General features: G+C 40.6%; 1 protein-coding gene across 1 annotated transcript in view; it reads left to right on the plus strand.

Moving 5' to 3' along the window:
• Positions 1-5,304: 5,304 nt before the first annotated feature.
• Positions 5,305-27,027, plus strand: part of OSMR (oncostatin M receptor) — an 83,699-nt gene continuing 61,976 nt past the window's right edge. Inside the window, exons 1-3 of the mRNA XM_036741180.1 lie at positions 5,305-5,374; positions 22,893-23,039; positions 25,948-26,038. Coding sequence (XP_036597075.1) covers positions 25,963-26,038 — 76 coding nt within the window. The 5' untranslated portion in view covers positions 5,305-5,374; positions 22,893-23,039; positions 25,948-25,962. The remainder of the gene's footprint in view (positions 5,375-22,892; positions 23,040-25,947; positions 26,039-27,027) is intronic.

Genomic DNA, 27,027 nt, shown 5'->3' on the forward strand with positions numbered 1-27,027 from the left:
TAAACAAGTAAGAATTATAGAAATGGGGGAAGTACAAAAAAATTGTGTGCTGATTCTTTTCCTAGTACAATGCATCTCTAATTTTTATTAGAGATCATCAAGAAAAAAAGAATTATTAGAAATTTCCACAGTTGCAAAATGTTTTGGAATGTACCTTTTCCAGAGAGCAGCCCGGGCTACTGGCTAGGGGGCTGGTCTCAAGAGTCAGGAACACCTAGACTCCAGTCTTGCCTCTGACACAAAGCTGGGACCTAGCGCAGGTGACTTAACATTTCAGTGCCCCAGGCAACTCCCTAATGTTATAAATTGAAGAGCAGTTGCATATAGAAGAAAGATGGCATGAACAAGGAATGGAGGCAGAAGATGACAGAATACAATGAAGGATGGAGAGTAGTCTAATCTGATTGGAGCACAGAGCAAGGGAAAGGAAGCAGCAGTAGTATGAGGCAAGGTTGACATATTGGTGAAAATTTGTGGATGCTTGTGGATTTCAGTCAGGTATTTGTGCTTTATTAAGTGGGAAGTAGAGAACTAGGGAGCTATTGGAGGTTTTTAAGCAAGGCAGTTACATAATCAGAGGAAAATTAATCTGCCAGCAACATCGGAGATGTATTGGGGTGGTGAAAAACTGAAGGTGGGGTGATTGCTTAAGTAATAGAGTGGATGAGTGGTATTGGGAATGTGAACTAGAGGGATGGCAAAGGGAATGGAAAAGGCAGATGTAAGATTCAAGGACTGAATCAACAGAGATTGCAACTGATTGAATGTAGAAAAAGGAATAAGGTGAAGAGGGGCCAAAGATAACTGTAGGTTGTAAGTATGGGTAAATCAGAGTATGATGGTACCATTAATAGAAATTTGGAAGTAAGGAACAGCAAGGTATTTTTGGGTTTGTTTGTTTTTTTTTTTTTGAGCAGCAAGTTTTGGAAAGAAATGTTGAGTCTGGTTTTAGCCACATTAAGTTTGAGGTAGAGATGTCAGGCAGACAGCTGGAATTGTAGGGCTGGAAATTAGCCAAAGGATTGGGACTGGAGATTTAGATTTGGATTCATGTGCATGGGGATGGGGGTAGGGAGGTAGTGGGAATAGAGGAGATTGCTAAGGGAGACAGTGCTGTTGTTCGTCCTTTGTTCTGGAAAAGGACCAATGACATCACAAGGCTGATGTCTTGACATGCTTGTGAATTGTATTTAAAAGAGGCAGAGCTTTGAACAGTCATCAGCCTCATTTTTACCTCTAGAGTTACTGAAGTCCAGTGGCAGGACAAAAGTTAAAACACCTGGTGATGACCCCAGTATGCAATGGGTGACCTTGGCCCTTCTAAATTAGGTCTTTCCCAGGTCTCAGTTTGTCTGAGGCAACACCTATTCAGTGACTAAGGTCTAGGTAAAAATTGAGACAAAAGATGTCCCAAAAGAAAGAGGAGAGAAGATAACTCAGATTTCACACTTACATAGTGTGGATACCCACACTTTGGTTCAAACAATCAACTGCCTTAGCACAGGATGGGAGAGGTTGAACGTGACAGTTCATTTGAAAATGACTGCAGAGTTTTGGTCAACTTCAGAGTTCATTATGAGTTAACAGTGTGATTATGGCAGCCTGTAGTAGGAGGGCAGGGTTTATAATTTCAAAGAGGATCATATATATGTCTGAAAGGTTCGGAACCGCCGGAACTGCCTCAAGATAAGAGGCAGAAGAATCAAAGCATAAATTTAGGCTCCACAGTAACCAACCCGTGAACCAGCATCCCCATTTTGATATATTGATCAAAAGCTTCCAGGCCCAATAAGTCCGCCTCACAAGAGTAACCAGGAGACCACAGAGAAGCATGATGGTGTACAGCAAAATCATATACATGCTTCCCCTCTATGGTAAAAAGATTACCCACTGGCTTCAAGTCCTTGTTCAGCTTCCTCCCATAGGTCAGCTCTGCTACCGGCAGCTCCTGCTTCAGCTTCGGCTGCGGCTGTAACTATAGCAGTCTCTGGCTCCAATGGAAGCTGTTTTTAACCATCCGGCTTCTGCGGGGAGTGTAAGGTATGCTGGGGAAAGCACAGGTTCTTTCAATCTGCTTAAGCAAGGGAAGCAAGGTGAAGGGGCCGACAAGCTTACTCCAGTCCAACATACAAACAGCATTCAGTTCAGGGGAAAAAGCCAAACTAGTCAAGGGCACTTGTTGACTAAGTGCTAAGGAGCCCATTTTTGGTTACTAACACACAGCCAAAAAAGCTAGTGCAAAAAGTGTGTTAGGAGAGGAATAGTGTCCAGGACTAAGGTGTTGATGGTGTTTTGGTATTCTGCTTTGGGTAAAACATTTCTGAAGACTTATATTTAGTTTAGATGCAGCTAGATGGGGCTAGGTCTAGATAGGGCTAGATAAAGTCCTAGGTCTGGAGTCAGGAAGACTTGAGTTCAAATTTAGCCTTGCTAAGTGCTTTACAAATATTATCTCATCTTATTCTCATAGCAACCCTGGGAGGTAGGTACCATTGTTTTGTGTGTGTATGTAATCATGCAAAACATATTTCCATATTAGTCATGTTCTACATTAGTCACGTTAAAAGGAAACCGACCAAAAGGAAGAAAAACATGACAAAAATAAAGTGAAAAATAGTATGCGTCGATGTCCACTCAAACGCCATCGGCTCTTTCTCTGGAGATGGATAGCATTTTTCATTGTGAGTCCTTTGGAATTGTCTTGGATCAGTCTTGGTTGGAGTATTCACTGTTGATCATTGAACAATATTGCTGTTACTGTGTACAATGTTCTACTGGTTCTGCTTACTCCACTTTGCATCAGTTTATGTAAGTCTTTCCAGGTTTTTTTTTCTGAAATCCTATAGCACAATAATATTCCATCACAATCCTATACCACAACTTGCTCAGCCATTCCCCAATTGATGGGCATCCCCTCAATTTCCAATTCTTTGCCACCACAAAAAAAGCTGCTACAAATATTTTGGGGTAGGTGCCATTGTTATACTTATTTGAAGGATGATAAAACTGAAGCTGAGTGCTAAAGTGACTTGAGCAAGGTCTTACAGCTAATAAATGTCAGGTGGGATTTGAACTTAGGTCTTCTTGACTCCAGGTCTAGCATTCTATCTACTAACCACCTATGGGGATCAGGAAAGGCCCGGAGAGACCAAGTCTTTTTAGGGATCACGGAATTTCAGAGTAAAAAATTGACCTTACAAGCCATATATCAATAGGAATCCCCTTGACATATGCCCCCAGAATCACTCAGTCTTTACGTGAGAGGAGATTCCTGTTCAGGTAATGATGAATCCAAGACAGCTTCTGGAGTCCCTTCTAAATCAGGTTCTGAGATTTTTGAAATGTCTGAGGCATAGAAACAAGAGGATGTATGTCTCAACAGAAGTTTCAAACACTTTTAAATATAATATTGTAGCATAGTTTTATTTGGGTAGAATCATTATTTGGATAGATCATTATTAAATATTTATGGAGCACTTAGTAAAGAGGTCCTCTAAGATGATTTCTGAAATGACAGTAATGTGAACATACATAAAAATCACATGTTATCTTCATGAAGGCAACACACCTTAAGTTGGCCATTCACCTGGGATTGTTGTGAGAAGTGTTCCCTACATCTTCAAGCACCATGGCATCATTATTATTATTATTTAGGAGGAGGAGCAGGAGGAGGAGGAGGAATGGATTTAGAGAGATTCTTTTTGCTTTTATTTTTGTAAGACTAAGTCTGGTGTTAGCCCAAGTCCTCTACTCTCTTAAACTGCTAGGTTTTGGAGTTTTTGCTCACCCCTGGAGGCATGGAAACATGGCCTAGTTGGGGATTGGAGGTGGATGGGAGGGTGGGACTGAAAAAGATCGCAGAAAAGAAGAGAAGGGAACACTGGGAAGAGAGTACACAGGGCCCCTTTCCCCAGAGTCCTGGGGATGGGGCACATAAAGAAAAAACTCCAAATTCCCTAAGTCCATACAGGTCCAAGCCATTCTTGCTCCCTCTAGAGGAAGCTTATACTATCAACACAGGTAATTAGGTCAGGTGAGAATCCCGACCATCATTTAGGTGTACTTGGCAGAATGACCAATTGAACTAATTGAGACCTGGAGCTACAGAAGCCTATTCCTAGCTCTCACTTGCTTATCTTGCCAGAAGCAAGCCATTTAACCACTCTGAGCCTCAGTTTCGTCCTAAATAACTTGAAGGAGTTGGACTAGATGAACTCTATTAACATTCTTCACACCACTGAGCCTTTTAGAGGAATGTCCCTAAAATGCCACTTTAAGATGGAAAGAAATTGGACATTACTGTTCTTGAAATTCCATGTAGCTGAGCAAAGCGATCTCTGCTGACATAGGGCAGTTAAGTTGTGTGCTTGTGGGCTATTTCTAGCAATTTATTCAAACACATTTTACCAGTCCTGACTTAGGGCAAGAAGTCCTCTCAGTGGGCTTCCCTAGTGACTGAGGATTTTGGCTGGGAATTTTAAAAGCCTCCCTCTCTCCTCCTTCCCCTCCCTTCTCTTACTCCTCAGAAGAGAGGAGGCTTTTCCATGGATTCACGTTTCTGTTTGAATTCTGATTAGGGATTTCTCAAGTTGTGTTTCAGTTTCCAAATCGTGGTGAGCAGCCACCTTGTACTGGGACAACCAGAGGAGGTCCTTATTCTTGTCTTTTTTTGGTCAACACCAGTCCTTAGAGTTATGGGGAAAGGGCTGGGGCAGGCAAAGGTGAAATGGAAGGACCTAGGAACTGGGACCCACAGGGCAGGAGGCGGCTGTTGGCCAAAGCTGCGAAAGCAGCTCATAAGGGGCCTAGAAGTCCTAGGTTTTTTTCTTTCTCTTCCCCCGCCCCCTCCCCCCCCCAACGCGCACACCACCCACTTTCTCCTCCCTTTCTCTCTTTGCCAACTTCTCTTTTCCCACCATCCCTCGCCCAAATGGGAAGCCCGAGAGGTTAAATGCTCCTTCTTCTGCGTCAGGGCCATACTCCAAGCTGTTCCCTGGAAGAGTAAAAGTGGCCGAATTCCCTTGGGTCTCCAGGAGTACCAAGTGCCCGAAGCGAGACGGGAAATTGCAAAAGTCCTCCCGCCTGTGTCCTCTTCCTACTCCCTCCCCTTACCACCCCCCTCACCTCCTCGACTTTTCCAGTAACTCCAGCCCCCGCCCCGGCGCTAAGCCTGCGGCTGATTCATAGCCCAGACTTACGGCGGTGGGGGCCAGGGCAGCTTCGCAGAGCGAGCCTCTGGCCGCGCGGTCTCGGCGCCTTCCACGGTCAGCTCCGCTGGCTTCCTCCGGGGGACGACGAGCGAGTCCCCCTCCCCCGGTCCCGAGGCGCCTTCGCATCTCGGCCTCTGTTAGCAGCCGAGCTCCAGGACCGAGACGTAAGTTCTACAACTGGTGTTGCTTCCTGGTCCTGGGAAAGCAAGTCTTCCTCCTCCTCCTCCTCCTCCTCTTCCTCCTCTTCCTCCTCCTTCACCTTTTCCTTCATTTAATCTCAGCGGGGGATCCCCGCCTCCTGGCAGCCAGTTTGCTTTCCTTCCCCAGGTTGGGGCCCGCGGCGCACCCACAATCGCGCTCAAGCTGGAGAGGAGATAAGAACTTTAACACGCTTAGCACTGCGAGTCTGACTGTTACTAAAGAGTACACAGACCGTGGCAATCCTCCCAGGTGCTTTTGTTTCTGGTGTCTTATTTGTCTCTTTGAAAGTTGAAGAGTCTCAGGTTAGATCCTGTTTTTTAACAGCGGGGCTCCTCAGAGTTGGAAGACGCCTCGGAGGTCAGGTCCGTACTTGAATAAGAATCTCTGCTTAAACATACCTGATGAGAGGCCATCTAACCTTGGCGTCTGTTTGTGCTTCAACTGAATGACAATTCTAGGAAGAATTAGCTGTTATAATTATGCTTTCATTTTGGAACCTTGTCCGATCTCATTATTCCCAGTTTGACTTGATTGCCACAGGATTTAGAGCGGGGAGGGACCTGAGAGTTCATCTAGAACCAACCCTCTTATTTTACAGACGGGGAAAGCTGAGATGCAGTGGTTGGTCTAGGGGTTACGAAGGTACTAAAGAGAGTTGGGACTTGACTCCCAATCCAACCATCTTTTCGCTGTATCTTTCTGCTTAGTCTTTCCCTTTGTGGGACTTTTTGGAGAGAAAGTTGTCAAAATGATTTTTGTGTTGTTGTTGAGTAGTTTCTGTCTTGTCCGACTCTTTGTGACCCCATTTGGGGTTTTCTTGGCAAAGATAGATAACTATCAGAAGCTACACCCCAACTTCGATCTATGCATTTGCCATCCATCCTTCCCTTTGCCCTCTCAGAAAAGACCAGAATAGAATCCTAGACCACTGGGAATGGAAGAGGGGGTTATATATAAAACCTCCTCATTTTAAGATGAGGAAACTACCAATTAAAATGCTATTGTATTGCATACAGTAGGATACATATTACTTTTTACTTTTTTCTGTGCTGGATACTTCAGTGTCTTTCTGGAGAGGGATCTTTACCGTGTGTGTTCCAAGGAACACCCTCCACCTTGCTTGGGCATCATACAAAGGCTGTCTATGCTAGCAATATATTTTTTCTCTCAAGCATTAAATATGAATTGTGTGTACCAAAATTTCTTGTATATAGTAATATTTTGGTGTGAAAATAGGTGACATTTTCTCAATTTCCTCCACAAATTTCACCAACCCTCCCTTGCCCCTCTTCCTGGTGGATTCCAAATTCCCAGACCCTGGAGCAAACTTTAGAGGGCTCAATCATTACATTTCTAACCCTGAAAGTATTATGTGGCTACATTAGTTTGGGAAATGATGACCTCAGTAGGTCTTAGGCTGGATAGTCTTTTTTATCTCCCCAATTTTGAAAGGCTCCACCCATAAAATCACCTAATCTTTTTCTGTCTTGGACAAGCTACTAAGCTGATGGGCCCAGCATTCAAGGCTGTTTTTCTTTGAAGGAAACTTTGTTTTGTTTTTAGGAAAAACAGAGCATAGTAAGAGTAACTAAAAGTACTTTTATTTGTTAAGTAGGGTTGTTAGTTTGATCTACTCCTACCCACTTAGTTCTTCTCCCTAGAGATCATCAAATTCAATTCAAATTAATTTAATTGAACAAGCATTATTATCTACCATGTGTCCTGGGTTGTTCTAGTAGAAGTCAGTCAGTCAATAAGCATTTAGCTTACTATGTGCCTGACACTGAGATATTATTCCTTGGAATATAACAAAAAACTAAAGACCATCCCTGCCCTCAAGGAGCTTCCAATCTAAAGGGAGAGAAAATATGCAAACAAATATATACTAGCAAGCTATATCCAAGATAAATGGGAAATAATTAATGGAAGGAAGCTCCCTAGAATTAAGAGAAATTGAGAAAGGCTTCCTGTTAAAAGGTGGGTTTTTAATTGGGGCTTGAAGGAAGCTGGCAGGCAGAGAGGAGAAGGGAGAGCTTTACAGGCATGGGAGACAGACTGAGAAAATGCCTAGAACTGAAAGATGAATTGTCAAATTTGTGGAATTGCTAAGAGGCCATTGTCTCTAGATCAACAGTAAGATGTAAAATACTGGAAAGGTAGGTGGGGCTATCTTTGAAGGACTTTGAACCCCAAATGGGATTTTGTATTTGATCCTGGAGGTCTTGGGGAGCCACTGGAGTTTATTTGGGGGAGGCGGATGATGCTCAGACCTGTGCTTCAGTAAAATCGTTTTGGTGGCTGAATGCAGGATGGACCAGAATGAGAGAATTATAGCACAGTCAAATCAACCAGAAGGTCATTGCAATAGTCCAGGCTTGAGGAGGTGAAGATAGGGGACAGTGAAAGAGAAGAGAACAATCCCAGCCCACCCTGAGCCTGTGTTCCACTTGGGTAAAACAACAAATACAAATAGTACAAATAAGTAAATCAAAATATATAGAAAGTAATTTAGGTGGGTGGATAGGGTGTGCACACCAACTACCAAGGATCAAGAAGTTGAGCAATGTCAAACTGTGTAAGGAGGGCAGGGAGGGTCTGTTCTAGCAGTAGACGCAGAGGGCGTGGCAGGAAAGTTAGTGATAGTGTGTGATACACTAGCTCTCAAATCAGAGAGCCTGGATTCAAATCCTGCTTCTTTTGCTTACTATGTGACCTTAACCTCCCTCAGCTTCAGTTTCTTCTTGTGTAAAATGAGAATGTTAGACTAGAATCAGGGGTGGGGAACCTGCAGCCTTGAGGCCACATGTGGCCCTCTAGGTCCTCAAGTGCAGCCCTTTGACTGAATCCAAACTTCACAGAACAAATCCCCTTAATAAAAGGGTTTGTTCTATAAAACTTGGACTCTGTCAAAAGACTGTACCCTGAGGACCTAGAAAGCTACATGTGGCCTCAAAGCTACAAGTTCCCCACCCTGGGATGGTCTCAGTGACCCCTTCCAGTGGTTGACTGGATCTCTGCTGTATAATTAAAAAAAAAATGTACATACAACAATGTGCTGGTAAATGTTTAACAACTGACTCTCCAGGGGAAAAATGTCTACATTATGCACTTTTAAGTTTAATCTGCATTATTAACATTTTCCCTATTATTTTTTAAGTCATGATAATGATAATAATACTCAATGAATCACAGCCTACTATATAACATTTGCTGATTTCTGAGGTATAAATGCTCAAACTGAATATCTAACAATTGGCTCTCACAGGCCAGTAAGAACTAGTTCTACCATTCCCTTGCTATAGGATCTTTTGTATTTCATATTATACTTTTTACTTTCATTTGGCCCTTACAACAACCCAATTATCCTCATTTCATTGCTATTTATTTATTCATTTATTTACTTAAAATTCATTTATTTATCATTATCCTCACTTTACAATTGAGGAAACTGAGGCACAAAGAAGTTAGAAGTCCTAACCTAAAGTCTCATATAGTTCATAGTGGAACTAGCTCAAGATTCCTTGATCCTGTATTCTTTCCATGACACCATGCTGCCACATCTTGACAGACAACTACTAGGTCAGTCATAGTGCTGGAGAAAGGGTATGAGACCAGGGAAGCAATGTGGCTGTAGTAGAAAGAGTACCAGATTTGTATTCAGAGGACCAGGGTCCAAGGGAAATCTAATTGAAATCCTTAACCTATTCTGTTGGAATTGCTGAATTTTGTATTAAATGTACATTTTATAAAAATGAGAACCATCTACCAATACCTGACAGAGTAGTGAGCTCCCCAGTTGCTAAGAGTGTTCGAGAAGGGGCTGGATGACAATTGTAGGCCCTGTAAGGGATGCAATAGAGAGGATTACTGGGTAGAAGGTAGGATTAAATGGCCTCTAAGGTCCCCTGAAACTTTAGGCTTGTCATTTTATAATGTACATTAGGGAGTTTGACTTCAATGATCTCTAAAAGTTCTTCCCATCTCTCTTTTTTTTTTTTTTTTGGAGTGGGGAAGGCAGGGCAATTAGGGTTAAGTGACTTGCCCAAGGTCACACAGCTAGTGAGTGTGTCAAGTGTCTGAGGACAGATTTGAGCTCAGGTCCTCCTGACTCCAGGGCCAGTGCTCTACTCACTGTGCCACCTAGCTGCCCCAGTTCCCCCCATCTTTAAGAATTCTGCCATGAATAGAGAGACCACTGGACTAGAGTCTAGGAGACCTGGATTTGAGTCTCAGCTCTAGCTGTTGGATTTTGGGCAAATCACTTGACTTTTCTGTGTCGCTATAGATTCAGTGATTTTTAAGGCCCATTCCAGCTTTAACAGAACCTATGAATCTGGACAGATGACCACTGATGGTAAGGATCAGCTCATTCTCCTTACGTTTTCCTTCTCCCTGTATTAGGCTGAGTCTCTCCATCTGCCCTCCTTATCTGGTAATGCACTGTACTTCTTTTAAAAAGCCAGCTGCAGTCAGTCAGATTCAAGGGAAAGGCAACAGAGGGGCAAGGGAGCTCACCTGTTTCCAGGGCTACAGTTTCAGGACTGGTGCATCTCTGACGTTTCCTGCTGAGTCTACAGTGTCTCTTTCCAGCAGAATTAATCTCTGGACAAGTTAGAGACAACCAAAGGTATTTGAATTCCACCTAGGACACTTGCCATCTGGGTGAAACAATGCACAGAGTCTTTCTGTCTTTTTATCCCTAAAATGGGGATCTAGAATGCCTACCTTGTGATGTTTGTAAGGCAGTTTGTAAAATTTGAAGCAGTATTTTAATGTCAACTGTAATTCTTTTTCTTTGTTTCCTGCGTTGTTATTCACAGCGTGCCTCCAGGCTTCTGTGTTTTTTCCAGTGATCCTCTTTCCATGGAGAAGGGAGAAAATGAAAAAAAAAAGATCATGATTGTTTCATAAGGAACCTTAGGGACACTTTGATTTGACAAAGAGAAAGAGTATGAAAACAGGGCTGGGGCAGTATTGGCTGCAAGAGAAGGAAGTACAGGCTCTTGCCTTCTCCCTCATTTACAGGAACTGTAAGGCTGGGTTTATCTCTTCCCAGTGGGAGGAAGCCCTTCCTAGTATTAAAACCCTTTATCATGGGGGAAATGTGTGTTGAAACTAGAAACCTGCTCCAAGTCATTCCATAGGAACAAGTGTCTTCCAGTGACAACTTTCCTTGTCATTCACTAGTATTAGCTCAGAGGTGCCCAAACTTATTTGGCCTACTGCCCCCTTTAAAAAAATTACTCAGTGTCCCCCTGGAAATCTACTTTCTTTAACCCTTTAACTTTTAAAAATTTGCATCATTTTTTTAAAAAATGTAAATTTTTAATGACACATCTTAAATCTAATAATTTATAGTAATTTTTTTGCATTTGCAAAAAATGCAGGCTTTTTCCTGCATTGAAATTTTGATAATACAATATTATGTCATGTAACCATATAGTATCACAAGTCATTACATGAACATATTCCTGCCAATGCATGACTTCCCAACCATGCCATGCCAATACTTGCTTGTTAAGACCTGCTGGCAGACTTGACCACCAATTGGTTATAAATTGTATTTTGTGTGTTTACTTGGAAAATAATGTAATCACTATAACTGTTACACAGTTGTTACATAACAGATGAAACATGTCCTTATTCTTCCACCACCCCCTTATTTTTATTCAATGCCCCCCAATTGCACCTGAGGCTACTACTGCCCCTCCTTGGGTCATTCCAGCACCCTCCAGAGGGTGGTATTGCCGACTATGGGAACATGTGTATTGGCTAAATGTTCCATTGTCACAACCTAGTGATGAAGAAGAGAGAATTTGATTTTTTTCCCACTTTTTAACTTCTTAGATGGTTGCTCTTTTCATATCTTTTCAACTTGTAAGAGTGAGGTTGACGGAATAAGTCAAGAAAGCTGCCCCATCCCAATTAAAGTGACAAAATGCCTTAACTTCAATTCCAATCATTGTTGATATAGTTTCAATCAATTAGTCAGTAATAGGCTCTAGACTTACTGAAAAAAATCCTAAAACTGAAGTGATATTACACAGGTATCCTGTTCAAGTGGTTTAAGGAAACTGGGTCATGTCATAGGGGTCTTCTACAGAGGTGTCAAACTCTAGATTAAAATGTAATTGGGAAATGTTTAACAAAATAAAAATACAATACAACATAAATAATGTTAATTTGTGATTTTCTAGGTCAATATGCAGGGCTCCCTTTCTATTTGAGTTTGATGCACCAGTGTAAGATGGAAAGCTAGTTAATAATCAAAATTATTCCAGAGATTGGAGTGAGTATGCCACTCTAGCAAAACCTCTGAAGAGAAACCATTTCGGGGAGAGGGGAAAAGAAGAGAGTCTTGGCTTTGGCCTTGGTCTAGGTTTCCTTCCTCTTACCACACTTTGTTTGGAGGAAGATTTGTAAGCTTCAAAGGGTCCAGTGGACTTTGGACTTCCCCCTTCTCCTCAGTGTCCTAGTCTCTTCCTTGGGTCAGCTGATGGCAGCGTCTAGCACAGACATCAAGGATAGACCATTTACAGCTCCCCAAGGAGTCCTGCAAAGAAGCTATCCCAGGAAGCTAAGGGGAACTTCTTGGGCACCCCAAGAAAGGGAGAAAAGGACTTCCCGCAACTTGGAGCATTGAGTCACCTCTGTGCCACATGTCCTCTCTAATTCTGAGCTCACCTTTTCCCTGGATTCTGCAGGTACTTGTAGTAGAGTGAGTCATAGACTTTTGGGAGGGGGTGTTTTATATTAACTGTTATGATGCCTGTGTTAGTTAATTCCCCCCCTAAAAACTAATTGAGTCTGGAAGATTAATTGATAATCTACCCATGGTCTTGATGGGAAACATACTGGGATAGAGCATTAGACAAGACACCACTGTCAAGACACCACCACCCCTTCAGGGCCATCCTTAGAGTCCTGAGGGGATGTTGCAACCTTGTTCTGGGCACCCAGTCTCGCCAGTGCAAGTAGGGGTTCACACAGTTTGGATAGCCATCCCAGAGCATGCATTACACTCTTCAGGACAGCACACATAATTATTGTACAGAGTTACAGGGAGAGAGAACTTTGGTGTGCATACCATACTTAGGTCAGGTAAATCCCAGGAAGTTTGATGGTACTGTTAGTATAGTATACTCATAAAGCATTAAACATTTCTTTCCAGGTGGCCCCAGTTAAGCAACTAGGTAGTACAGTGGATAGAACACTGGGCCTGGAGTTGGGAAGATCTGAGTTCAAATGTGGTCTCAGACAGAGGCTGTGTGATCTAGTTTTGTGACTCTGGGCAAGTCACTTAACCACTGTTTATCTCAGTTTCCTCATATGTAAAAAGGGGATAATAATAGCACTTACTTCCCAGGATTGTTATAAGGATCAAATGAGATAATATTTGTAAAGTGTTTTACAAACCTAAAATGCTATATAAAAGCAAGCTCTTATCAGTATTAGCATTAACATTAGTATTAGTATTATTATCTGTTTTCTTGTTCATTTCTCAGGCTTAGACTGATCTCTATCATTTACTGTCATGGTCCCAGGAGAAGTAGTATCTTTCTCCATTTTGGCCCTTAGTCTTTCTCCTTTTGGTTCATAACCACCCTTCCCTCCCTCTCCACCATCAGCTTACTCTGCTCAACTTGGGTGTCCTGCATTCCTGGTAGGGGTCACCCATAGCCCATTCTCAGTAATTCATTAGAACATGAATTGACATGTGAAAGACAGCAAGATTTGGTTAATTCTTCATTATTACAGTCTGTATAAAATAAAGACATAAATATACTATGTACAACATTTTTCTTATTCAAAATTAATTTCCTAATTATTGCTGCCTCAAAGAGGCATAAGAAAAAAGCTAATACCTTCCCTGTATTCTGCAATTTACCTAAGGATATGAAGTCTTTCAAAAATTCCTTATTTGTCAGAGCTTCAGAAAGTGACTGAAGTCTGATTGCCAAACCTCTCACAGAAGACAAGGGAATACTTAAGAGAGTTGAGTGATGATAATTAAAGAGAAACTATTTGCAGATGAATTATTAGCATTAACTTAGAAGAAAAAGCCATGAGAAATGCAAGAACAGCTACCAGTGTTAATAGGCTTCTCTGAACCTTAGAGTATAACATTACGTCACCGTGGAATCATAGGTCCAAGTCAGGGTTTTTCTCAGGGAAGGCATGAGAGGAAGAAACATATGAATGCAATGAAGCCTTACAACAATGGCAGATGTCTGAGGTAGAGAAAAGAGCTAGATTTTTAGGAAATCTTAAAGGCATAGCACTTGGAATCTGCCAAAGTATAAAGAAAATCTTTAAATTGCCAAGCAAGAATGACAGACGAGAAAGACATTGTTGGCAACAGTTTTGGTGTTCAACAGCTAGGTGGTACATTGATTAGGGTTAGATTTAGAGTTAAGAAGGCCTGAATTCAAATCCTTCTCAGATGCTTCTTAGCTGTGTGACCCTGGACAAGCCACCTGACCTCTCCAAGTCTTGGTTTGCTCACTTGTAAAACAGGGATAATAATAACAGCACCTACCTTACGGGGTTATTGTGTGGATCAAATGAGATAATATATGTGAAACACTTTGTAGGCATTAAAGTGCTGCATAAATGCCAGCTATTATTAATATCATTACTAAGCATCAGTGGTGGCATTCAAATAAACCGGTTCTCCACGAAACTGAGCTGACGCATTGCTGCCATGGCGGGCACAAGCCCTGCCTCCGCTAACAACTGGTTTGCCGAACTCAACCTAAAATTAGGTACTGGTTCTCCCGAACCAATGCAAACCCACCACTGAGCATATGCCAATTTCATTCATAACTATCCAATGAAAGGGGAGAGACCCTTGAAGTTTGTAGTCAATAGAGAGTCACATTGAAAGACTAAGAGTGAGAAGAGCAGTGAAACCTAAGTTAGGAACATGAGATTTGATTGGAACAAGTGTGCCAGGTATGGTATCCTCCCAAGAGCTAAAAGAATATTTGTTGTTTATTGTTCGGTCATGTCTGACTCTCTGTGACCCATTTGAGGTTTTCTTGGCAAAGATATTTGCCATTTCCTTCTCCAGCTCATTTTACAGATGAGAAACTGAGGCAAAGTTAAGTGACTTGCCCAGGGTCACACAGCTAGCAAGTGTCTGATGCTGGATTTGAGCTCGGAAAAATGAGTCTTCCTAACTAGTCCAGCAGGATATTTTTAGTCACAGCTTATTTTTCAAGGTATTCCTAGAACAATTTCTACTTTTCAACAGCTGACAGTGTAATGAACTACCTGGAAGTGCTGGGTTATCTGGATGATATCACACTGTTTCGGGGGGTGGAGAGCACACAAAACATTAGAACAACCTGAAGAAAGACCAATGGAAGTTTTAGCCTAATTAGAGCGAGCAGATCTGAAGTTGTCAATTGATAAATGCCAGTTTTGTAGGGGCAGCATTTCTGTATACATATTACTGTGGTGACAAGCAGGGTGGGACTTTCTGTTGTCTTTTGTTTTGCAGTGCTTTTCAGAACTAAAGCAATCAAGTGCCTTTGAGTCTTGCCTTTGTTTCAATCAAGAGTCTTTGATGACCTACTTAAGTCACAGGAAGATTTAGGTCACATGGGTCTGAGTTGCATGGTTGGGATGCCCCCTGACCCTGAAGAAGTATATCTATACTCTTAGGTTAGCATTTTGTTTGGAACTCACTCACTGGAAGAGTATCATATGATTTGACCAGATGAGACTCTGGGTATCTGTTGGAGCCCCCAACTTTGAAAAATCCAGATGTTGGTGCTTCTCTCTCTGGTAACTATGTATGTAATGTCTTGGATAGACAGCTAGAAGCCTGTCTGCTGATTTGTGTTATTTTCGTCTGTTTATATAATTTCTACTTGTAATTTCTGTTTGTGCTTTCTCTGAAGTTCAGGGTGTTGACTTTTTCCCCTGAATTAAGTGAAGAATATATGTAGATTTAATTAAAATGAGATTGTAAACCCCTTAAAGTTGCTTTCCTTAGAAAAGCTGATCAAAGAATCTGTGCTAGCAACCCTTCTGTGTGCTGGTGTTATTGGTCTTACCCAGCCACAGTAGTGGCAAGTAGCATTGTTGTTACAATTACCAACAAAACCCAGCAGGAAGAGAAAGAAAGAGAAATTCCATTTAAAATAACTACAGACATTAGAAAATATTTTGGAATCTGCCTGCCAAGACACACATAGGAACTATATGGACATAATTACAAAACATTATTCACACAGATCAAGATATTTCTTAATAACTGGAGAAATATTAATTGCTCATGAGTAAACCATGCTGGTATTATAAACATTGTAATATTGCCTAAATTAATTTACTTACTCAATGTCATACCATCAAATTACCAAATAATTCCTTTATACAACTGGAGAAATCATACAGAATTCATCTAGAGAAATAAAACATCAAGGATAGCAAGGGAATCAATTTTTAAAAGTGGGAAGGAAAGTGCACTAGCAGCAGCAGATCTCAAACTATGTTACAAAGCTATAATGGTCAAAACAACTTAGTACTAGTTAAGAGAGGTTGACAGTGGAACAGATTAGGCACACAATTTTTCAGAAGCAAATCAACACAGTAATTTGTGTTGATAAACCAGAGATTCCAGCTATTGGGGTAAGAAATCACTATTTAACAAAAACTGTATGGAAGACTGAAAAGTAGTCTGGCAGAAACTAGACATAGACTAACATTTCACAGTATAAACCAGATAAGCTGAAAATGAGTACATGATTTAGAAATAAAGGGTGATATCATAAATGAATCAGTGGAGCATGCTAGAGAAACTACCTTTCAGATCTTGGGTGATGGATAAAGGTGGTGGTGGTGGTTTGATCACCTGGACCATGATATGCTTCAGCTAGACTGCCTTGTATTCCCTGTAAGTGGTAGTTGATAGGGATGGCTGGCCCTTATTCTATAGGAGTTCTCTGGAAGTAGCACTGGTAGTCTGAGATTGGGGTACTGATACTCCCAGGCTTTCTCTGCCTATCTCCCTATTGATGGCAGTTGATCAGCAGTCGTTGCTGGTGGTCCCTTCCTCCACAAAGATTCTCCCCTCCATGATAGCAGTAGGGGCAGGGCTAGAGGCATTCTTGGTGGATTCAGGAAGACAAGTTAGGAGACTGTTATAGTAGTCCAGGTGATTTATTGATAAAGGCCTGAACTAGGATTGTTGTTATGTGAGGTGGAGGAAAGAAAGACACAAGGGATGTTGGGGTAGAATTGACAAGATTTGGCAAATAATTGAATATAGATGGTTTTGATGAAGGTGAGCGTAGAGCCATGAAATCAATTCACTTAAACTCAACCGGTATTTGTTGAATGCCTTCTATGTGACTGGCACTGAGTTAGGCCCTGGAGATAAAAAAAAATGAAACAAACACTGTCCACAAAGAGGATCAAGAACAGGCTTCTCTAGGCACCTGATTTGTATCTTGGAGAAGCTCAATATTCTATGAGATGAACACTCCAGCCATGAGTCATAGCCCATATAAAGATAGACTAAACAGATTTCGAAGTATCAGAGGAGTTTGTGTTTTGTTTTAAGAGGAACAGAGAGCCACTGAAGCTTCTTGAGAATGAGAGTGACCTAATTGGATCTGTGTTCAGGAATATCAAATTGACAGCTTGCCAATCTGGGTGGATGGCAGGATGGTGATAGCACTGACACAAACAGGGAAATTAAGAGGTGAAGTGGGGTTAGAGGAAAAGATGATATAGGGAGAAGGTAAGAGGTGGAGGAGGGAGGAAGGAGAGCAGAGGAAAGGGAGGAGGGAAGGGGGAAGAAGGAGAGACAGAAACTGAGGCTTCAAGGTGAATACATTCATCAGGAATCAGTTCTACAAAGAAAGACCAGACCAAGCTCATGTGTCCCTAAAGAACAGCCCTTCTCTTTGGAGTGGCTTGGTTTCGTGTATCAGTGTGGTGTCATCCAGCTGGTTTTGAACAGTGTCATACCACACCCAAGTTCCTTGGAAATGAATGATTATCATCTCTGTGTTCATCATGGGAATGAGTAGGGGAATTGGGAAAGAACAAATCTATCAGGACTGGTGAACAGGAAGTAATGGGGATTTAGAAAAAGGCATTTAGAAAATAATATCATTTTATTGTACTTGCTCTATAGATTATGCCTAGAGCTTCTTTGTGTTCCTGATGGTTCGTTTTCAGATTCTTAGCATTTAGAGCTGGAAGGGAAACTAGAAATCATCTATTCTTGCCCCCCTACATTTTATTTTTTTCCATTTTATTTTTCTTTTCAACTTAAAAATCATTTACAAACAAAACCTTTTCAATGTTAAAAAAAGATGAGGATTATATATACAACCATGAAGTCTTCTCTCTCTCTCTCCCTCTCTCTCTCTCTCTCTCTCTCTCTCTCTCTCTCTTTCTCTCTCCCTCCATATATATGTGTGTGCGCGTGTGTGTGTGTGTGTGTATATATATATATATATATATATATATACACATACACACATATACACACATACATATATAATTCTTTTAAAGTTTATTAAATTTATATCTTCTGGACTTTTTGTTTCTTTTATGTATGTCTTCATTTTTAATGCACTTTGATTTTTTTTTGTATCTTCTATCATTACTCACTAACTTTCCATTCCCTCCTCCTCTACCCAAAGGTCTTAAGTATAAGAAACAAGTATAATCAAGCAAAATAAATCCATATATTGACTATGTTTAAAAATTAAGGCCTCATTCTGTACCTCTAGTCCATCACCTCTTCTAGGAAGTGGGAAACATGATTCATTATCTATCTTCTGGTGACATCATTGGTCACTATGCTATGCTATGCATATTGGATATGTTCTTTCCCTCTCTCTGGTACTACTTTGGAGTATATGCTATGTAGTGGTATCATTGCTTCAGAGCATATATACAATTTAGTGACTTTTTGAGGGTTCCAAACTGTTTTCCAAATGTTTAGACTACTTCTGAGCTCTTCCAGCTATTCATTAGTATACCTTCCCTCTCACACCTCTTCCAATTATTGCTATGTTCATATCTGACAGTCTAATGGGTATAAGTTGGTGTACCAGTAAGGCAATAAACACATCAGTGATAATCGTGAATATGCCTATGTAGTTCTATATTGCAAGGTACGAGAGACTCTCCACAAAGAAGGCAAAAGAAGTATAATATTTATTAAGATACCAGAAAATCATATCCCATAACCAAATGTTCAGCTCCCACAGCCAGTCAGCCCACTTTATCACAATAGCAAGGAACTTAAAACACTGTATCACAACCTGTAGCCTCACCATCCCAAAACCTCTCTGACCTTCTGTTGGGATCTCCCCCAAAACAAACTCACAGTACAACTAAGTCAGCGTGTTCAGTTCTAACAATCATGAGGGCGGCCATTAGCAGCCATAACATCTCTCTCTCTCCCTCTCTCTCTCTCTGTATTTCCTGTGACATAATTTCCTTTTCCTGTCAGGAAGCTCCTCCTACCACATGTGTCTTAGGTTTCCTGTGTAAGCAGGTCACATGGTCTATTAATGGGTGGGAAAGATCTTCAAATCTAATTGCTGCTACAGTTGGAAACTTAGAATTGCTTTATTTTTCATTTTTATAATTCTTAATGATTTGGAAAATTCTTTCAAATAGATGATAGTTTGCCCAGCCCTTTTCTGAACTGCTCAACCATCTTTAGTGTCTACCTGTCATCTATCTCTCACCTCTAGCTTCAAGAAGCTATCATATGTGCAGTGGCCACACCCCAGTAAAACTTTCTCATCAGACAGGCTAACTTAGCTTGAGGGTAAGAGTATGTCTACTCCAAGCATGTGAAGACTTCCTCTAGTGGGAATGGGCAGATGAGAACAATTTGTTCCAATGGCCGTGAAGATGGCTGAAACAGGCACTGTGGAGTGCTTAGAGCTTGGTCAGACATTGAAGACACCAAGGTCATCCACTGCATCCTAGCCCATCAATGGTCGTCTTTGATGTGGATGCAAACAGTACCCTATGGTTTAAGAAGAATGTTAAGGGTCGTTTTTCCAGTACTTTGTGGGGCCCCTCCTGAGGGGGGAAGGGGTCATTCTGTAGCTCATCCTCTAACTTGAGAGCATCCTAAAGCCCTTTCCCCCTTATCTAGAAATACCATAAAACTTCTTTTTAACTTGTACCAAAAGAATTGCTTTTGTCTCCCTTATCCTGTGCCCCCACCCTGTCCTTAATTTTTAACCTGTGTCCCCCTTGTCCTGTCCTTAATCTTTAACCAACCACAAAACCCTAAAATCTTTAGGCTGTCAGGATTTTGTCCATATAAGCCTAGTCTCCCCCCAAATATCAGTACCTTTTACTCAAATCCATAGCTACAGTAAAGGTCTGTGTGCTTTCACATTAAATAAAGCTCCCAATGACTAAAAGAGAATGTTGTCTTAAGTGAATTCTTTCACACCTGACCACTCTCCTGACTCTGACCTCAACAGTCTTGACTTTTGTCCTGACACTGGACTTCATTGACTCTGGAAGAGAGAGTGAGGCTGATGACTTTACACAACCTTGATGTCCAGACATCACCTCCATGATGTCATTGGTCCTTTTATAAAATGAGGGATCAACAACAATAACTCATTCACCTAAGATCAAAAAAGAACAAAAAGAAATAGGGACACGTAGTCAGGGACACGTGGTAGCCAGGTGGAAGATAAGACAGCCTTGCTCCTCTCTCATCTGGAAGCTTCCAACAATTTTCCTCACTGGAATCCACTAGGGAAGAAAATGAGAGAGTAGCTTGAATCTTTTGTATGCACAATAAGTTCTGTCTGAGCACCCAGTTAAAAGACTTTACTTCACCACGTGATACTTGTACATGCTCTGAAGTTCGGGGAAGGGACTCTCCATTACAAATGCATGTGGAAGTAGGTTCACTAAGCAGGAACCAGACAGGGCATATTTCTCATGTTTCAAGGACTACCCTCAATCATCACATCTTCATTTGAAAACTGTTCATATCCTTTGACCTATTGGGATGGCTCTTATTCCTATATATTTGCAGTAATTCCCTATATATTTTGAATATTAGACCTTTATCAGAGATATTTGCTGTGGAGATTTTTTTTCTCAGTTAACTACTCCTAATTGATTTTGATTGTGCAAAAACATTTCAAAATTTTACATAATTAGAATCGTCCATTAATCTGTAATCATCTCTGTCACCTATTTAGTTAAGAATTTTTCGTCCATTTATGGTTGTGAAAGGTACCTCCTTCCCTTCCTACAGACTCCTTATTGAGACTTAGATTATATGATGAGATGCATATGAAGACACAAAAGTCTCAGGATTTCTAGTTTCTGATCTGTGCCCAGAAATTGGGGAGGAAAACAGAATGGGCAACTAGCAGTTAGATGTGAAGGACTCCCTCTCTTAGGCTCACCATGTGCCTCTCCCACAAATCACATGGCTGCTCTGGGGTTGGAAAGAAGGGAGAAATCTCCCCTTTCTCACCCTTTTCTGCCCTCTCATCTAAAAGTCCAATGGAGAAGGAATACATGAAGAAAGTATTAAACTTGTTTTGATAGACCATTGGGAAAGGATGACTCTTCTAACAAGGGTTAATACCTCTTACTCTTAGCTGCCATCTACCTCTATGCCCATCACATAGAACCAAGGATGTCTTAGTGCTAGCTAGCTCCAGCTCACAAGACATGATTGTTAAATTTTCAGTATGAGCATTTACACTTCCGACATTGGCCAGCTATGAATCAGGGCTTGATTTATTGTTTTATTGCTTGTCTAGACTTAAGAGAGTGATAGAGAAAATGTTGATAATGCGCATTAAACTTAAAAATGTGTCAGGTATACATATTTTTTGGACAGCTAGCTGTTAAACATTTACCAGGACACTCCTGCATGGAACTCATCAGAGGAGTTCTCTGCATTTTCTCAGCAAGATGCCAGTCTGACAAAGGGCCACGATTTACGATCTCATCAAGGGAAGTTATCAAGTTATTCAGGGGCTCCCTTCATCAACTCCTTTTGCACTAATAAATACAGACTCTATACCAAATAAATACAAAGTAATTGGGAATAGGGAACTATCAACTTAGAAAATTAGAAAAGACCTCTATGAGAGATGGTACTTGAGTTGAACCTTGACGAGAGCTGAGGGTCCCAAGAGGTGGAGCTGACCCTCATCCAGTTGGAAAGAGTACAGGACCTGGAGTCAGAAAGGCCAGGATTCGACTCTTACTTCAAACGAGTACAAGCTGCATTGCCCTGAGCAGGTCACTTAATCTTTCTGGGCCTAAGTTACCTCATCTGTAACATGAGGGGGTTAGAATTGATGACCTTTGAAGGTCCTTCCAGCTCTAAATCTATGATCCCATTATTCTGTTTCCTCATTTGTAAGATGATGATAATAATGTTCTATAGTATCTACCTTATGAGGCTATTGTGAGGTTCAGATAAGATAATGCATGCAAAGCCTTTTCAAAATTTGAAGTACTTGTGCTGTATAAAGGCCAGAACCCTTATGCATTTTCTTAATGTCTGATAACATGATGTTTTTTTTTAATTAACATCTACTCAATTCCTGAGAAATTCTTTTACATGAGTACAATAACTTCCTTCTAATTTACATCAGTACAATGACTTCCTTCAAAGGGATAACTCTCTAGTGGAGAAATTTCAGAAATATTGATGGGCTTCGGGGGAGAAGGGAGGGTATATTCTATATATGCATATATGTGTGTATATATACACACACATATACTTGGATTCAAATCCTGCTTCTGTTTGTATATCTATATCTATGTATGTATATATGTATGTGTATATACATATACATATGGTCTTTCATTTATACAGGTCTTGCATGTTTAATATAGAAAGGTTTTGTGACTATATAAAATGTTTTATTGATCTTTTATGTTATATGTATATATAAAGTTCATGTGTATAAATACATACATATATATATATATAGTGACATATGTAAGACCAATAAACCATTTTTAAATGGTCACAGAGCATATGTGTGTGTGTATGTATATGTATACGTGTGTGGTTTATTGTTGTCGTTCAGTCATTTTAGTGGTGTTTGACTCTTTGTGATCTTATTTGGGGTTTTCTTGGCAAAAATACTGGAGTGGTTTGCCATTTCCTTCTCTAGCTCATTTTACAGATGAGGAAACTGAGGCAAACAGGATTAAGTGACTTACTCAGGGTCACACAGCTGGTAAGTACCTGAGGTCCCCCTAGCTGCCCTAACTATCCCCACTGCGCCAAAGCATTAAACCAGCAAATACGTATTCTGGCCACCTCACTCAGGAAGGACAGTCATGCACATACCCCCCTCAACCCCAGTTGCACTTATACAAAAGCTCTGGAAAACCATCACAGTCATTTAAAAATTTTTTTAATGGATAAATTTTGCTTTAACACAGAGTACAAATTCCCGCAAACTTCTTGTTTTTGTTTTTTAAAAGGATGTACAAGGATCTAGACTTGTAATGACTGCAAATACACTTTGAACAAATTCTGATTCTCTCCTGGTGCCAACTGAAAGTATAAGTGATATATGAAAGGGATATTGACCGGAAACATATTGCAGGATAAAGAACAAATTAAAACTGGTGAGTTCAACTTTAGTCACTACACACTCTTGTTGTTCAGAGGTCAGAGGTGGGTGTCATTGGATGATTCAGTCAATTCTTGGCTATAAAATACTTCCCCCCCACAACTTAAAAGACAAGAAACTAAGAATAACACAGTGTGGTAGAAACAGCAGTGGACTTGTAGCCGGGAGACCTGGGTCTGAATATTTGTTCTACCACTTACTAGTCCTTTACCTCTCAGGACTTCAGTGTCTTGTCTGTAGAAAGGAAGGGTTGAATTTGATGACTTATAGGGTCCCCCTCTTGCTCGGACATGCTGAGTCTGTAATCTATCTAAAATATAGGAAGTGTTTTTAAAGAATGGAAATCCTTGCTTTCAGTAAGCAATACTCATTTATTATAGATAATATTCTAGGGCAGGGTGTATTGGCAATCAAGATGGCTTCTTAGCACTTATTCAATCAAGTGCCCTTGAAGAGTTTGTTCTTTGTTTCCTTGATTAAATTAGGAGTCCTTGGTGACCTCCTTGCCTCAAGGAAAAGCCTAGTTTACATGGGTTTGAGTGACATGTTTGGGACATCAGAGGCTTTTAGACCCCACATGGGTTTGTCACATTTTTGTGACAATTTTAGGTCATGTGGGTGAGTCGCATGTGCGACTCACCTTTGACCCTGAACAAGATATATAAACCTAGAGTCTGGCTTTCTCTTTTGGAGCTCTGAGCCACAGTAAGAGTAGCACGTGACTCTAGGCCAGCCGTTGTCGAGCTCCCAACTGAACTCAGATGTTGATGGTTCCTTGGTAACTATGAATTGTATTTGGTCTGTTTATAAATGTATGTTTGTAATTTGTTTGTATTTACTCTGAAGTTCAGGGTGCTAGCTTTTCCCCCTGAGCTGAGTGAATGATATTTGTATGTTGGATTAAAGTAAGATTGTTAACCCCCTGATGTTACTTTCCTTAGTAAAGCAGATCAAAAGAACCTGGGCTTACAGCATTCTTGTTGTTGGGCTTGTGTTGGTTTTTCACTCCCACAGCAGCTGCTAGCTCAATTGTTACAACACAGGGCTGTCCAGCATTAGGTTTCTATTGAAACAATAGACAATATATTTTGATTTGCCATTTTAGTGAGAGCTCTGCCATTTTAGTGAGAGTTTACTGAAGCATTTATGTAAATTTCTGTGATTGTAGGTGGGCAGCATAAATCACACTGCGGGCCTCATGAGTCCCTTGGGGCACATTTTGGACAGCCCTGTTCTAGGGCATGGAGGGGACAAGTAGATGAAATTTAGCCTTTTAAAAGCAGTTGATTTAATTTAATTTATTTGAGGCTGTTTCTCCACCCTACCCTCCTTCTCATCAGTCAGTCAACGAGACCTTATTAAATACCTGTTATATGCTAGATGCTATGCCAAGCGCTGGGATATAAAGAAAAGCAAAAGACAGTCCCTGCTCTCAAGGAGTTCACATCCTAATGGGGGAGAAAAAATGCAAACAACCATGTACAGACAAACTATATAGAAGATAAACCGGAGATAATCAGCAAGAGGATAGCACTAGCATTAAGGGGTATCAGGAAAAGCTTTTGAAGGTAGGATTTTACCTGGAACTGGGAGGAAGTTAAGGATTTTCACTAATCTCTGGATTAGTGAAAATGCCTTAGAGGTGAAATGTCTTGTTTGAGGAACAGCAAGGTGGTTGGTGCCACTGGATCGAGGAGAAGGAGGTGGTGGTGGTGGAAGAGGCAGGGGGAGAAAGGTAAAAGAAGACTGCCAAGAGCTCCTTCTGTGGTAGCAAAGAATTGGAAACTGAGAGGATGCCCATAAATCAAGGGATGGCTGAACAAGTTATGAATGTAATGGAATACTATTGTGCTGTAAGAAAGGATGAAGGTGGAGAAAAATGGCAACAGCTTGTATGAACTGATGCAGACTGAAATGAGCAGAACCAGGAGGACAATTTATTCAATTACAATAATGTTGTAAAGACGATCAACTCTGAAAGACTTAGGAACTCTGAGCAACAAAATGACCAACCACAATTCTAAAGGACTTGTGATGAAACATGCTACCCACCACCAGATAGAGAAGTGATGAACTCAGAGTGTGGTTTGAAATACTTTTCCTTTCCTCCTTTCCTTCCTTCTTCCTCTCCCCCCTCTCCCCTCTCTCCTCTTTCTTCTTCCTCCTCCTCCTCCTCCTTCTTCTCCTCCTTCTCCTTCTCCTCCTCCTCCTCCTCCTTTTTCTTTTTCCTCTTCTTCTTCTTCTTCCTCTTCTTCTTCCTCTCTTTCTCCCTCCCCCCCTTTATTATCTCCCTTCTCCCTCACCTCTCTTTCTCTCTCCTTGGATAATGTAGGAATTTGTTTTGAATAAGTGAGTGTGTGTGCTTTGTTTTTCCTGCCTTCTCAATGGGTAGGGGAAGAGGATAGGAAATAATTTGGTCTTGAAAATAAACTAAAATTGATTTTTAAAAAAAGCTTGCCAAGGTAGGAAGGGATTAGGTTATGAGGAGCTTTGAATGCCAAATAGGATTTTATATTTGATCCTGGAAATGCCAGGAAATCCTAGGAAATGCTAGGAATTTCAAATTCTAAAATGTTTCTTTTGTCTCTTTTTTAATTACTTCCCTTCACCCACTTTTGCTCTTTTAGGTCAAAAAGATCAATGGGAAGCAGTGTAGTATGTGGAAAGACTAATGTTTCTGAAGTCAGGCAACTGAGGTTCAAATCCCACTTCTGCCTTCATCATTTGGGGCAGGTCACAACATCTCTAGCTTCCAGTTTTCTTATCTCTGAAACGAGGAGATTGGACCAGTTGTCCTGTAAGCTCCTTTCTAGATACATGATCTTATAAATATGCTTCTACTTTTATGCTTACCACTAAATTGAAAGTTTTTCTCTTTCTTTTCCAAAATTTGTCTTTTTCAGGTATAAAAATAACCAATGGCTCTCTTCCTGACCCTTCAGACAGTATTTCTGTTGGCACTGATGCATTTTAGCACATGCAGAATAAACGAAGGTAAGGAAATGGAACGAGGATTTAACTTAAAAGAATAGGAGTGATATACTGAGAACAAAAGGCAAATACAGGAAATTTGGTGCCTACTACAGATTGTTTATTGTTAATTTTTTTCACTTCAGTCACATTATTTTTGTTGGCTTTGGAAGAGTCTTAGATCTTTGTGTTTCACTTAGAAAATTCCTTCATGAAGATGGCCTGATCATACCATTGGACTTGCTTCAGCTTGAATCCATCAGCTTCATACCTTTTCCTTTCCGATGATTTAATTCTAACAAGTTGTAACTTTTTCCGTATCTGCTACTCATTCATTATTGTCAATACTCATAATATTATCCTTAAAGCTGATGTTTGTAAAGAGCTTTATGTTTTTACAGAGAGTTGTCTTACACATCATATTTGACCCTCACCAGGTAAGGTAAGTAGTGCAAATAGCATCAAAGGAAACCAGCTTTCAAGCTGGGAGAGACCTCTGAGTTATTTAGTCCCATTCCTTCTTTTTATTTCATTTTTTCCCAACTCCTTTATTTTCCTATTTTCATTGTTGCACTTTCAGTTTTATTGATGTTTTGTTTTTACATGACATTTACAGATTACTCACACTTTGTGAGAGCTCTCTTGTAATGAAGACTGATAAGTAACACTGATAAAAATTACTTCATTTGGAAGTGTATGGAAAATTTCAAATCTGTAGTATTCCCCCCACTTCTGCATTTGAAAAAAATTAACAGAAACCTATTTTCTCCTCCTCAAACCCTAACCCGCTGAAGAAGAAGAAAAAATCATATAACAAATATGTGTAGTCAAACAAAACAAATTCTCTCGGTGACTACACATGTACATATACACAGGTGTGTGTCTCATTCTGCAACCTAAACCTAACACCTTTATATAATGAATAGTGTGTTCCATTATTGGTCCTCTGGAATCATGAATGGATATTGTGTTGAACAGAGTTCTTACAGCTTTCAAAGTTGTATTTTTACAGT

Source organism: Trichosurus vulpecula, chromosome 1 (genome assembly GCF_011100635.1).
Source record: "Trichosurus vulpecula isolate mTriVul1 chromosome 1, mTriVul1.pri, whole genome shotgun sequence".
Classification (NCBI taxonomy): domain Eukaryota; kingdom Metazoa; phylum Chordata; class Mammalia; order Diprotodontia; family Phalangeridae; genus Trichosurus; species Trichosurus vulpecula.